Here is an 11939-nt window from a genome sequence, read left to right as displayed (position 1 = left end):
CAGCAGAAAAGCACGGGAAAACTTGGAGTACATCACTTTTATTTCCTGATTTTAAATCCAGAGGCAAACAAATGTAAGCATATCCTAGGTAACAACTACTTAGGACACACACACACCTGGGACCAGGAAAATGTCCCTTCTCTCAGCCACCCTGCATCCTGCTTTACTTGGGACTTTTTAACTGGAACTCAACTCTTCCCCAAAACATTTTAAATCCAAAAAGACCAGCAGGGGGCACCCTTTCCCTCAGGGTCTGGCTCTGCAGCTGAGGGCTGGGCAGGTGAAGGGCAGAGGAGTGCCTTGCCCGTGAGCAGTGGCCAGGGAAGGCTTTCTGCTCTCCTTGGCCGGCTACCCCAGTGCCAGGAGACCCAGGATCTAACTTAGCCCCTCTTGCATGGAGCTTCTGTGCCATCTTGAAATGGCACCGTGGAACCCAACAAACAACACAGGAACTTGCTAACTTGTTGGCAGGACCAACCCAGACTCGGCCCTCTTATGGCTGATGCCAAATTCCATAGACCTCTGCTCTCTCCGCAGACATGTTTCCTTTCTTGGGAAACCGGTGAAGAGGCAGCTGGGGCCGCAGCTGGAGGGAGGCTTTCAGGTGGTGGCCTCATCTGCTCTCAGCGGCAAAAACGCTCCAGCACACACTGGTGGGGGGCTGGGGAGGTCTCGGTGGACAGGAAGTATGGATGGGCAAGGGCGCCCTTGGCTGAGATCCGCTGGCTGGGGTCGTACTGCAGGAGTTGCTGTGAAGGAAGGAAGAGGGGGAGGAGAGAGATTGGGCGTGTATGGTCCAGGGTGGGGAGAGGAATGGCCCTCCCAGGATAATCCTGGCCGGTGGGCCCTAAGCCCCAGTGTGCTGCCTTCAGACCCAGAACTGCACACAGCTACTACCTCCCAGCTCAGGAGCCAGTGTGAACACCCCTGGGATGTGGAGACCAAGAATTAGTTCTGGTCCAGCCCAGCTGAGTCAGTCTCTCCCTTCCTCACTGAGGTTCCCGTACTGCGGTTTCCAGGCCCCAGCCTACTTCTAGCCGAGACAGACTTCTCTCTGTGTATCGGGAAGTATGGGGCCAAACCTGCCAGGGTGGGGCAGGAACTCCCAGTCCCTATTCCCAGCCAAGCTGTGGAAGGACCCACTGCCTCGGAGTGGGAGTTGCCAGGACAGTGCTGAGAGCTTTGGTGGGAAGTATGTGCTGTCCTGCTGGCACTGGGTAGGTACACACGCTGACTTCTGGAAAACTAGACACGTAGCCTGAAGATGGAAACACGGCCCAGCCTTCCTCTGAACCAGGGAGAAAGGTGTCTCCCAGGCTTTGTGCGTAAGAACAGATGGCTCTACTAAGGCCACCAGGGCAGTCTGGCCTGGGCCAGCCCAAGGGATCAAGATGGTGCAACAGGAGGGGAGAGACAGAGCAGGGGCCCAGGCGGCAGGGAATAGCCTTGTGTGGGAGTAACCACTGTGGAAGGCACTGTGGGGATACTGACGCAGTAGGGGGTGTGGTCCCCGCCTGGAAAAGCTTACAGTTTAGACCACAGGGAAAATTACCAAGAACACAAGGCAACGGCAAAATAGGGCAAGAATCACAGCATAAAAACCAAGCTAACTAGAAAAGAGACGTTTACAAAGAAACGGTGTACACTGGACTTATGACAGGAGAGGCCTCTAGGTGGAACAATCAATATGCTCAGGGACTGGGACAAGCTGGTTGTGGACAAAGGTCAGAAAAGGGACCAGCCTGGACTCAGAAGGAGCCAGAGTTACACAGGACGCTGGTTAACTACAGGGACACTTCTGCTTGGAGCAGCAGCTGGAGCTAGGAGGCCTTTCTTGCCCTCCGGGCCGCCTACCTGTACCTACCATGAGCAGGTCCTTGCCCTCCGGCTCCAGATTGGGCACAATGTTCTCCAGCCCCTTCCTGGTCCACTTGGGGAAGCTGCCCTTATAGTCAGGCAGCTGGGTGACACCTGGCCACGTGGCTTCACTGGGTGTCCCCAGGGTCCGAAAGATGCGGAAGAGCTGGTCAATCTCAGAGTCACCGGGAAACAGAGCTTTGCAGGTCACCTGGGATGGGAAAGAGGTGACAGTTAGGGGTCCCCTCCTGATCATTCAGAATCCAATACCAGAGAAGGGCTGGGCCAGGGAGGCACTGTCCAGACCCCTCCCGGGGCTGGCTGAGAACCCTGGCCTTTCTGGAATAAAGCTCAATTCCTCAGTCCTTTCGCCAGTCCCTCAATCCGCCTCTGACAGGTGACTCAGGGCCCCCACCCCACCTCAGTGGGGCCCTCCCCGGGGCCACGTCCGTCCCTCGCTCTACCATCTCTGCAAAGATGCAACCGATGCTCCAGATGTCCACCGCTGTCGAATAGAACCTGCTGCCCAGGAGGATCTCAGGGGCGCGATACCACAGCGTCACCACCTGTGGGGACAAGAAAACCACATTGTTCGGGGGGTAGCCGAGGGTGTGGGCAACTTCCCCTCAGCCGCCCTCCCCTCCCCTCTGTCCCACGGTTACCTCGTGGGTGTAGGTGCGCAGGGGCACCCCGAAGGCTCGGGCCAGCCCGAAGTCGGCCAGCTTGATGGCGCCCAAGTCGCTGATGAGCAGGTTCTGGGGCTTCAGGTCGCGGTGGATGACCCGATGGGAGTGGCAGAAGTTGACCCCCTGCAGCAGCTGGAAGAGGTAACTCTGGAACAGCGAGGGGGCGCCAGCTGAGCAGGGGGTCGGCCGCCTTCCCCGTCCGTCTGTCCGTCTGTCCGTCTGTCCGTCCTTCCCGCGGTACCTTGACTAGGTGCAGGGGGAGCTCGGAGACCGGCGTGGAGTCCATGAACTTCTTGAGGTCCTGGCTGAGGAACTCGAACACCAGGTACAGCTTCTTCTCGCTGTGCACCACGTCCAGCAGCCTGGGGGGGACCAGTCAGGAGGCGGCCTCGGGGGCGGGGAGGGGGCCGGGCCCCCCGCCTCCCGCCCCGGCTCACCTGACGATGTTGGGGTGCTTAAGCTCCTTGAGCAGGGAGATCTCCCTGATGGCGGTGCTGGGGACCCCTTCGGTCTCCCTGCAGGAAAGGGGGGCCCAGCAGCGGAGCAGGGAGCTGAGAGGGTGCTTCTGCCCCTCCCCCCGCCCGGGCCCTCATTCGGGAGGAGGGCCACCCCTCAGGCGGGGCGCCGGGCTCCGGGGCGCCCTCCTGCCCCCCGGGCAAAGCGCGGTCGGGGTGGGGCTGCGCCCTGAGCCCCGCGCCCCGCGCCCCCCGCGCTCGGGAGGGGCCCCGGGGCCGCGCGGAGCCGGGCCACTCACAGGTCCAGCCGGATCTTTTTGAGGGCCACGAGCTGGCCCGTGTCCTTGTTCCTGGCCTTGTACACCACGCCGTAGGTGCCCTCGCCCACCTTCTCCACCTTCTGGAACACGTCCATGGCGCCGGGCCCCGCCCCGGGCACCGCGTGTGAGGTGCGGCCGCCTGGGCCCCTGGGCCCCGAGCCGCGTGCCGGCCAGGACCCGGCCCAACCTCGCCCCGCGGCCTCCTCTGAGGGCGGGACCTCGGCGGGGTCGGCGCCCCTGCGTCCTGGGCCGTCCAACCCTGTCCCCCACCCCTGTCCCCTCAGGCGCGCGGCCGGGATTCACCGGAACCCTGCGCGCCGGCGCGGCCTTCCCGCCGGCGGCCGCCCGACGCGCGGCGCCCTCTGCTGGCCGCCGCCCGCCTCACAGCGCCCCCTGCTGGCCGCCGCCCGCCTCACAGCGCCCCCTGCTGGCCGCCGCCCGCCTCACAGCGCCCCCTGCTGGCCGCCGCCCGCCTCACAGCGCCCTCTGCTGGCCGCCGCCCGCCTCACAGCGCCCCCTGCTGGCCGCCGCCCGCCTCACAGCGCCCCCTGCTGGCCGCCGCCCGCCTCACAGCGCCCCCTGCTGGCCGCCGCCCGCCTCACAGCGCCCCCTGCTGGCCGCCGCCCGCCTCACAGCGCCCTTTGCTGGCCGCCGCCCGACCCTCGCGCCCCCTGCTGGCCGCCGCCCGCCTCACAGCGCCCTTTGCTGGCCGCCGCCCGACCCTCAGCGCCCCCTGCTGGCCGCCGCCCGGCCCTTGGCGCCCCCTGCTGGCCGCCACCGGCGCTGCACCAAGTGCGCACTGCGAGGTCCTGCCACCAGCGCCTTTATTCAGGGAGATACCAGGCACCCAGCGCCGGCGCCCCAGGGCTCGGCTGGGCCTCCTGTGCTCTCCCGCCGGAGGGGAGGGGAGGGGAGGGGAGGGGAGGGGAGGGGAGGGGAGGGGAGGGGAGGGGAGGGGAGGGGAGGGGGTGGCGGGCTCCGGCGCCGCCTGTGCGCCCTCGTTTCTGGCACAGTCCGGATGCTCGAGCGCTGCCCTCTGCTCGCGGGCCCCCGAGCCGGCCGCCGCCCGGGGAAGCCCCGCGTGTTGTCTGCAGCAGCCCCCGCGTCTGCAGGGGCGCGTGCTACGCGCTGCCGCCCCTCTCGCGCTGGTACCGCCTCTGCTCTCCGATGGCTCGCTCCAGCCGGGGGAGGTCCAGCCCTTCCACGCAGGTCAGCACCCGGGCCTTCACCACCGCGCCTCCGTCTGCAAGACACGAGCCGCCGGGCACGAGCTGCGGAGGAGCCGGGCACAGGCGGCCCCGCGGGCTGTCGCCTTGGCCCCCGCACCACAGGCGCACGCCTGGAGCCGAGAGGGTGGCCCAGAAAGTCCGGCCCTCCGGGGGACACGGGCGGAGACACCTATCCTCTGCCTCCCTCCCTCGCAGCTTAATTCTTGCCACCTTTCTACAGGCCCCAAGAGCCTGGGGTTGAGGAGGGGTCGCAGTCGCCACCCCAGTTTTCCATCTGTACCAAGGGAAGGGCATCCTGGCACCCTCTGGCATTGGAAATCAGGGCAAAGAGGACCCCATCTGTAATCAACCCCAGGGGAGAGTCATCCCACCCCCTGCACGAGGGGCAAAGGGGGGGCTTCTAGCAGGTGCTGTGGGGACCTCATGAAAAGGTCTGTCGGTGTTCAAGTGACATCAGACAGGAAAAAAAAAAAGACACCTGGAGTTTGCCCCTGTTGGTTTTTCTTTTATTTATTTTTGCACTCATGTGCTCCCCGCTCTGCAGATGAACCGGGGCATGCACTCAGCGCTCCAGATCGCCGTTCCGGTCTTCCTTAGGTGCAGCTCGGAGCCACGGGCTCTCTGATCAGCAGCGCCTATGCCCAGCTTTCCTCCCGTCCTGGCCACGGGGACTTGACTTAGCACAGCCTGGGGGCCGAATGCAGAGTGCTGGCCAGTGTGGACTCCAGTCTTCCGCAGGGGAAGGTCAACGTGTGGGAAACACGGGGTCACCTGTGTGTCGCTGACTCCCGCTGGCCCCGGTGATGGGCTGCAGAGGCTGCACAGCCAGGCGTGCAGCGGGCAAGGGGCAATGCCTGGGTCTGTCGGCCAGTGTCCACGGTGGACTCTCCACCCTCTTCAGGAACAGCCGGGCTAGCGACGCTATCAACCAGACAGGGCGTCCGCCCCAACGTCTCGTGGCGCTGCGAGGCCTGCACCTTTCCTTGGGACACGTGTGGCCCTAAATCGCTTTCACAGAGCAGCTGCGTGTGCTCAGGGCGAGGCGGGGAGAGCAAGGGCAAAATCGGAGTCTAATTCACAGTTAAAAAATCTCCAAATAGGGCTCTGGCTGGGAGCAAGAAGGAGGGATGGAGGGACAGGCGTCATCACAATGCATTGGATTGAGGGGTGAGCCGGAGACAAGGGAGGGGTGATATGGGGGACGGTCGGACCTCCTTTTAGGAAGAGTGACTGTGAAGGGAAAGAGGGTCGCAGCTAAGCAGGCGTATAGAGCAGAAGATGACATTCATTATTATATTATTATTACTGAGGCAGGAAAGTTAGAGCAGGGAGCAAAGGCCTCAAGCTCGGCCCCTCCCCTTCTCCACCTTGGATAGAACATCACAGATGCGACCTCCACGGAGCGCCTGTTCCGCCACTTCCCCCTCCTCAATTTCCTGTAATTGAGGGGATTCCTTGTGCCCCCCCCAATCGATGCCTGGAGAGGAGAGACAAGGACAGGCAGCACAAGCAGTCACCCACCAGCGTCAAGGCAGAGGACCACCCTAGCTCCCCTAACCTTGCCCATGTTTCATAAAAATCTTCCACCCAGGCCCCATGGGCGCATCTTGATCTCCAAGGTCACCCGCTCTCACTTTTCGAGTGGGTGCTATCACTTCCGTAAGTTTACTGTGCTTCGCTAAATCTCTCCATCACGCCCTTGAATTCCTTCTTGGGCCGCGACAAGGACCTGGATGGGGCCGAGGCCTCGCTCGGCCTCCCGGGTGCCGCCTGGCCCCAATGGCTAATATCATTACTGTCTTCACGTGGAAGCGGCTGCTGGAGCCTTAAATACTGAGGGGGGAGAACCTGTGGAAGCAGGTGAAGGGTTCGGCTGGGAGAGCAGCGCCCGTGCGGAGGGCAGGCCACGGTCACGGCGCCTCGGGCAGGGGGACCCTTCTCCACCCCAGACTGGAGGGAAGGAGCCGCTGACGGGTGTGGCCGCTGCGGCCCCAAGTTCACCTGGGATGCAGGCGGTGAGGTAATTCGCCGAAAGGGACTGGGGAGGTGACGACGTTGGGCTCTTGCGTAACAGCTGACCCCCTGAAACAGCTGTGTGCATTGTGGGACGGGAGTTGAGGGGGACATGGGGGAGGAATTCCAGGCAGCGTGGACGACCCCAGTGAGATAAGACACCCTGACGTCGTCATGCGAGGGATCCAAGGAGCTTTGTGACCTGTCTCCACCCTCAGTCGGGCTGGACCGAGAGGGTGGAGGTCGGGGCTTAATCAGGCGGGAGTGAGAGGTGAGGGCTGAAGCTTCTGCCAGGGGTGTCGCTGAAACAAAGGTCCAGCTGGAGGGAGGAAAGCCGGCGGGAGAGAGGAGATGGGGGGGAACGGAGGCGGCCAAAGTCCACGGCCGAGGGGGGCAGGCGGAGGGTGGACCGGAGCAGTCCAGGGAGCAGAGGCGGCCGCTCTGGGAGGGGCCTGGGTGTCGGGGGCAGACGTGGGGCAGGTCACAGGGTGGCAGAACTGGTACCGGGAACCAGCAGGATTCCGGCCCCACCTCTGCGGTGTGGGAGGCAGGGTGGGGAACTGCGGTCCTGGGAACAAGCCAGGTTTCAGGCGGGTCCGGGCGCAAAGGCAAGAGCATGAAAAGGCGGCTCGGAGGTGGAAGAGCACAGGTCCCCGAGGACACGACAGGAGGCGGGGGGGGGGGGGGGGGGGCACGGGGTCAGCTGGAACAAACCAGAAGGGTGGCAGCGCGGGGCTTATAGCGAGCGCTCCAGGCAGCCTCCGGCCTGGGAATTCCACCAGCGCCCCGGAGCAGCGCGTGGCGAGGCCGCGTCCCGATACCGAGGCACCTGGGCAGGGAGCCCTCGGGCCTTTGGGTGGTGCCCCGAGGGTGACGCAGCCCGAGAGTTTAGACACGGAGCTGGCATTTCTTCACCTTTTCTATCTCCCAGCAAGCCCTACGTGTAAACATGTCAGACAGGTGACTTTAGGCACCCCCTTATCTGTCCTCAGAACCTCCCACAGGACTTCGGACCTGACCGGGGTCAGCCACACCATGCGCCCTGTGCCCGGGCTGGGGGCGGGGTGCCCCTCCCTCCTCACTGTCCTTTCTTTCCTTGTGTCAGTTGCAAACCATGAGCATGTATCACTTTTAGAAACTTAGGAGACTTTACTTTTTTAAGAGAGAGAGAAAAAAAGGCCCTGGCCAGGTAGCTCAGTTGATTAGCGCATCGTCCCAATGTGCCAAGGTTGGGGTTCGATCCCCAGTCAGGGCACATACAAGAATCAACCAATAATGCATAAATAGGTGGAATAGCAAATCAATGTTTCCCCCTCTCTCTAAAAAATCAATTAAAAATTTTTAAAAGTTAAAAACATTTTAAAAAATACAGTTTGTAATGTGATCAGTGAACTAGTGAGTGCCTAGGAAGGCTGCTGCTGATCTAAGAGTTGATTGCTCAGGTTCGATTTTTCTTTTTTGGGCCAGAACACTGCGCAGTGGAACTGTGTGCCCTCCCGATTCATCACAGCAATGTCACTGATCAGTTGCTTGCTCCGCCTCATTGATGGTCGGATGGACCCGGCAGGCCCAGGGGCTGGCCTGGTCCCTGCACTACGACACTGCAGCTGGTGATAACGATCGTAGCCCGGGTTTATTATTTCACCGGAGCTTTGAAAGAGGTGACCTTCAAACGTAATGACTTCTCCTGCATTTAGTCACTGTGGTTCTCCGTGGAAGAGCCTTCCCTCATCAATCGTTTGGTTGCCCTGAGATAGAATCTAAACAGAAAAAGGCAGGATAGACGCAAGGGAGGGGGGCAGCAGGTGTAAGGCGGCCAGGAGGAAACAGTGAGCCAGGTCCAGACTCCAGGAAATTCTATAGAACAACTAAGCTCTCCAGTAAATGGCACTTTTTAAAAAAGAAAGAAAAAAGGAAGAGAGAATGGTTAGAGATGCAGAGACTGGGGATATGTGATCCAAATGGACACGAGGGTCCTGATTTGAGCTGCCCACTGTAAACAGGGTTTTTTTTTGTGTGTTTTTTTTTGCAACTGGGGGAAAGTGAACATGGACTAGGTATTAGATTATATGAAGAAACAGCTATTAAGTTTGTGAGGTGTGACGGTGGTGGTGGTCGAGATGCATATTCAGGTATCTATGAGCGCGAGACAATGCCTTTTATTCGCTTTAAGCAAGCCCTGGCCCGGTGGCTCGGTTGGCTGGCGGGTGTGAAGGAAAGTGGCTCAGGGACAGCCGACGGGAGGTAAAAGATGCACGTGCCTGGGTTCAACGGAGCAACCCTCAGCTCTGGGTGCCAGCGATCCTTCCAGGTCGCTCTTACTTGATCCGCCCTTTGTGTCCTATTTCTCTCACCCTGACTTTGGGGGTGGTTATTCCAGCCCCATCCTCCCTGAGCCTTGGTCTTCTCATCTATGAAGTAACAATAATAAGACTCAGAGTAAGGGCTGGTGGGCAGATTCAAAAAGATTTAAGCAAACCTGGCTCCAGGCCTGGGCTCTGCAGCCCTCTGGAAATGAAAGGTTTCTCTCCGCCCTTCCTCAGTGCCCTGCAGAGCAGCAGACGGGCTCTGAGCCCGATCACCTATTTCCCGCGGGTCCTTGAACTTGGGGGCTGGTTTGGAAGGAATGTTAACACCGGTGAGGGACTCCTGTGGCATCAGAAACCAGGCCCAGTCCTAACAGAGCCACCGCTCAGAACCCAGAGTAAAAAAAGCGTCTGCAAGGTGCCCACTTACCCTCCTGGTGCTCCAGCTCCCCGAGGACAATGTACAGGGAGCCCGGCTGGGCTCGGAACGGCTCCACCAACTTGGTGCAGACGAGGATCTGGTGCTGCTCAGGCCCGTGCTGGGCCGCCAGGGTCACTCGGGACTGGGTCATGTCGTAGAGGCACAGCCTGCAAGTCGGGGAAAGTGCGATTGTTTCTCTCCACAGACCCAACCACCACAGAGCTTGAAAGGGTTGGGGAGGCCAATAACTCCAAGGGGAAATGGTCAGCCTCACTTTGACAGACAAAATAAAAATGGCAGCAACAAATCCCAACAACTGCTTTCAGTCTAGAGTGTTGAGCTATAAATTACATCCATTTAATATTAAAAGGCACCTGTCCAGCGAGACTTGACAAAATACACCCTTGGTGTAACCACCACCCCAGTCAACATCAGGTGCATTTCCATCACCCCAAAGTTCCCTTGCGCCCGTCTGAAGTCCACCTCTCCGTCTCCCACCCCAGGCAACCACTGATTTGCTTTTGGTCTCTATAGCTGAGTTTTCCTGTTCAAGAATCTCATGCAAATGGGATTTCTCAGTTCTTTCTCTTTAATTCTCACCAGAGGATATTTTTTCCATTACTTTTTCAGAGAGAGTGGAAGGGAGAGAAAGGAACATCGATGTGAGAGAGACACACAGATTGGCTGCTTCCCAATCATGGCCAGGGCTGGGGACCAAGCCTGCAACCGAGGCGTGTGCCCTTGGCCGGAATTGAACCCGGGATCCTTCAGTCCACAGGGTGGCACTCTAACCACTGAGCCAGACCTGGCTGGGGCCAGCACGGCTCTTTTGTGTCTAGCTTCTTTCACTCAGCAGGATGGTTTTGAGATCTGTTGATGTTGTTGAGTAAATCAGTGCTCTGTTCCTTTCCATCGCTCAATAGCACTCTGTTGAATGGATGTCTTTGTCGAAAATCAGTAGATTTTGGTTAAGTCAACAGATTTTGGTTAAATAAATTATGATATATCTATGCCATGGTATAAAGTGGATTTAAAGCGATGGCACAGATCTATACACTTGGCGCAGAACTAGGTCTACCTGGTAAATAAATAAATGGTACCACCTAGTAATATAACAGGATCTCATCTAAGTTAAAATATTTCTACATAAAGGGTGTCCCCCCAAAAATGTATGCACACACTTTGAATAATTATAAAGGCAGTATTTATTAAAATATATTTCATTTTCAAAATTGAGCTATCAGCTGTTAAAGTGTGTATACATTTTGGGGGGCACCCTGTATACGTACACATACTTCTCCAAGAGAGTCTTGTGAGGAACTGAGTCTTATGGACAAGGCCAGCCACCTTGAATGAGCCACCTTGGAAGCAGACCCTCTAGGTCCCGTCCGGCCTTCAGACATTGGCCCAGCTAATCTACTCCCAAGTTCCTGGCCCACAGTAACTATGAAATAATAAGCTTTTGTTTTGTTTTATTGATTTTTTTTTTTTTTTTTAGAGAGAGAGGGAGAGGGAGAGGAAACATCGATGTGACAGGGAAACATCGACTGGTTGCCTCCCATATGCACCCCTACCAGGGATTGAACCTGAAACCTATATACGTGCCCTGATGGGAACTGAACCCTTGACGGGTATGATGCTCAACCAACTGAGCCACACCGGCCAGGGCCGAAATAATAAGCTTTCGTTATCGTTTTAAGCCACTAAATTTTGGGGTAATTTATTACACAGCAATACATGACTCATACAGTATATATGTATGTGTGTATGTATATGTGTATATATGTGTATATAGTGTGTATACATACCCAGCCACATATACATATAAACATACACACACATGAAAAAGTGTGTAATCACCAAAAGATTAGCAGTGGTTGTTTAGACAGTGGGATGTCGGGTGATTTTTTATTTCTTTCTTTACACCTTTATGGTCTACATTTTTTTTTACAATGAATGCATCTTAAGTTTTTAGCATTTTAAAAATAGACAAAATTATGATTATTTAAATTTGGGGGGGAGCCACTTAACCCCCCCCCCTTGTGAAGAAGCCACCGCTCTCACCTGCCGAACGTCCGCAGCGCGCCCCCGTCGGGGACCTGGCCGGCGCTGACCTCCCAGGGGAAGTAATAGGTCCCAGGCTTGGGCAGTGCCATTGGCTCCTGTCACCAAAGGCGTGGGATGGGTTGTTGCAGATTTCTGACAAACCAAGCAGACCACGAGATGGGGGTTAACAGATGCCTGAGACCCACAACGTCGGAAAGGCTAGTTCCAGTGGGTGGTGGTTTAAATTTTTTTAAAAACATCTTTTTGATAGGTTATGCCATCACAGTCTGAAGAACAAAACTACGTACCTAAGCTCCTCCTGCTCCAGTCCCCTGCCACCCACCCCCTTCCTTCCCCCCGACGCAGGGGGCCGCCTGTCACCAGCACGCGGGACCCGGCCGCCGTGAGGCCTGCTTTCGTCACTAGTACAGTCTTCCATTCTTTCAGAGTTGTACAGAAAGGGAGTCTTCACGGGTTTTAAAATAACCTTTTTATTTTAGAACACTTTTAGAGTGATTTTTTTTTAAAGCCCGTAGGACGGTCCAGAGAATTCCTATACACACCACCCCAGTTTCTCCCGTAATTAACACTTCGCGTTCGTGTGAC

The 11939-nt window shown here is 57.8% G+C and overlaps 2 protein-coding genes across 3 annotated transcripts in view; both read right to left on the bottom strand.

Annotated features, from left to right (window-relative positions):
- Positions 1–13: 13 nt before the first annotated feature.
- On the bottom strand, positions 14–3413 carry CDK3 (cyclin dependent kinase 3). The gene is made up of 7 exons (XM_087825694.1): positions 3298–3413; positions 2981–3058; positions 2785–2905; positions 2520–2690; positions 2322–2423; positions 1865–2068; positions 14–749 (listed from the first exon to the last, which is right to left on the bottom strand). The coding sequence occupies exons 1-7, from the start codon at positions 3411–3413 to the stop codon at positions 624–626; spliced, it is 918 nt and encodes a 305-aa protein (XP_087681820.1). The 3' UTR covers positions 14–623.
- An 890-nt stretch (positions 3414–4303) lies between these two features.
- The window catches only part of TEN1 (TEN1 subunit of CST complex), an 11992-nt gene continuing 4356 nt past the window's right edge, over positions 4304–11939 (bottom strand). Inside the window, exons 2-4 of one of the 2 annotated variants that reach the window (XM_016212434.2) lie at positions 11352–11486; positions 9297–9454; positions 4304–4561 (exon numbers count right to left, since the gene is read on the bottom strand). In XM_016212434.2, the coding sequence (XP_016067920.1) occupies positions 4440–4561; positions 9297–9454; positions 11352–11443 (372 nt within the window). In that variant the 5' untranslated portion in view covers positions 11444–11486 and the 3' untranslated portion in view covers positions 4304–4439. Of the gene's footprint in view, positions 4562–5017; positions 6025–9296; positions 9455–11351; positions 11487–11939 lie in introns of those variants that run through there. The other variant, XM_016212433.2, reaches the window with a different exon arrangement.

This window comes from Miniopterus natalensis, chromosome 17, assembly GCF_054644295.1.
Source record: "Miniopterus natalensis isolate mMinNat1 chromosome 17, mMinNat1.hap1, whole genome shotgun sequence".
In the NCBI taxonomy this organism is placed as follows: domain Eukaryota; kingdom Metazoa; phylum Chordata; class Mammalia; order Chiroptera; family Miniopteridae; genus Miniopterus; species Miniopterus natalensis.
The sequence above is the reverse complement of the archived record's forward strand: the minus strand, read 5'-3'. Positions and strand labels throughout refer to the sequence as shown.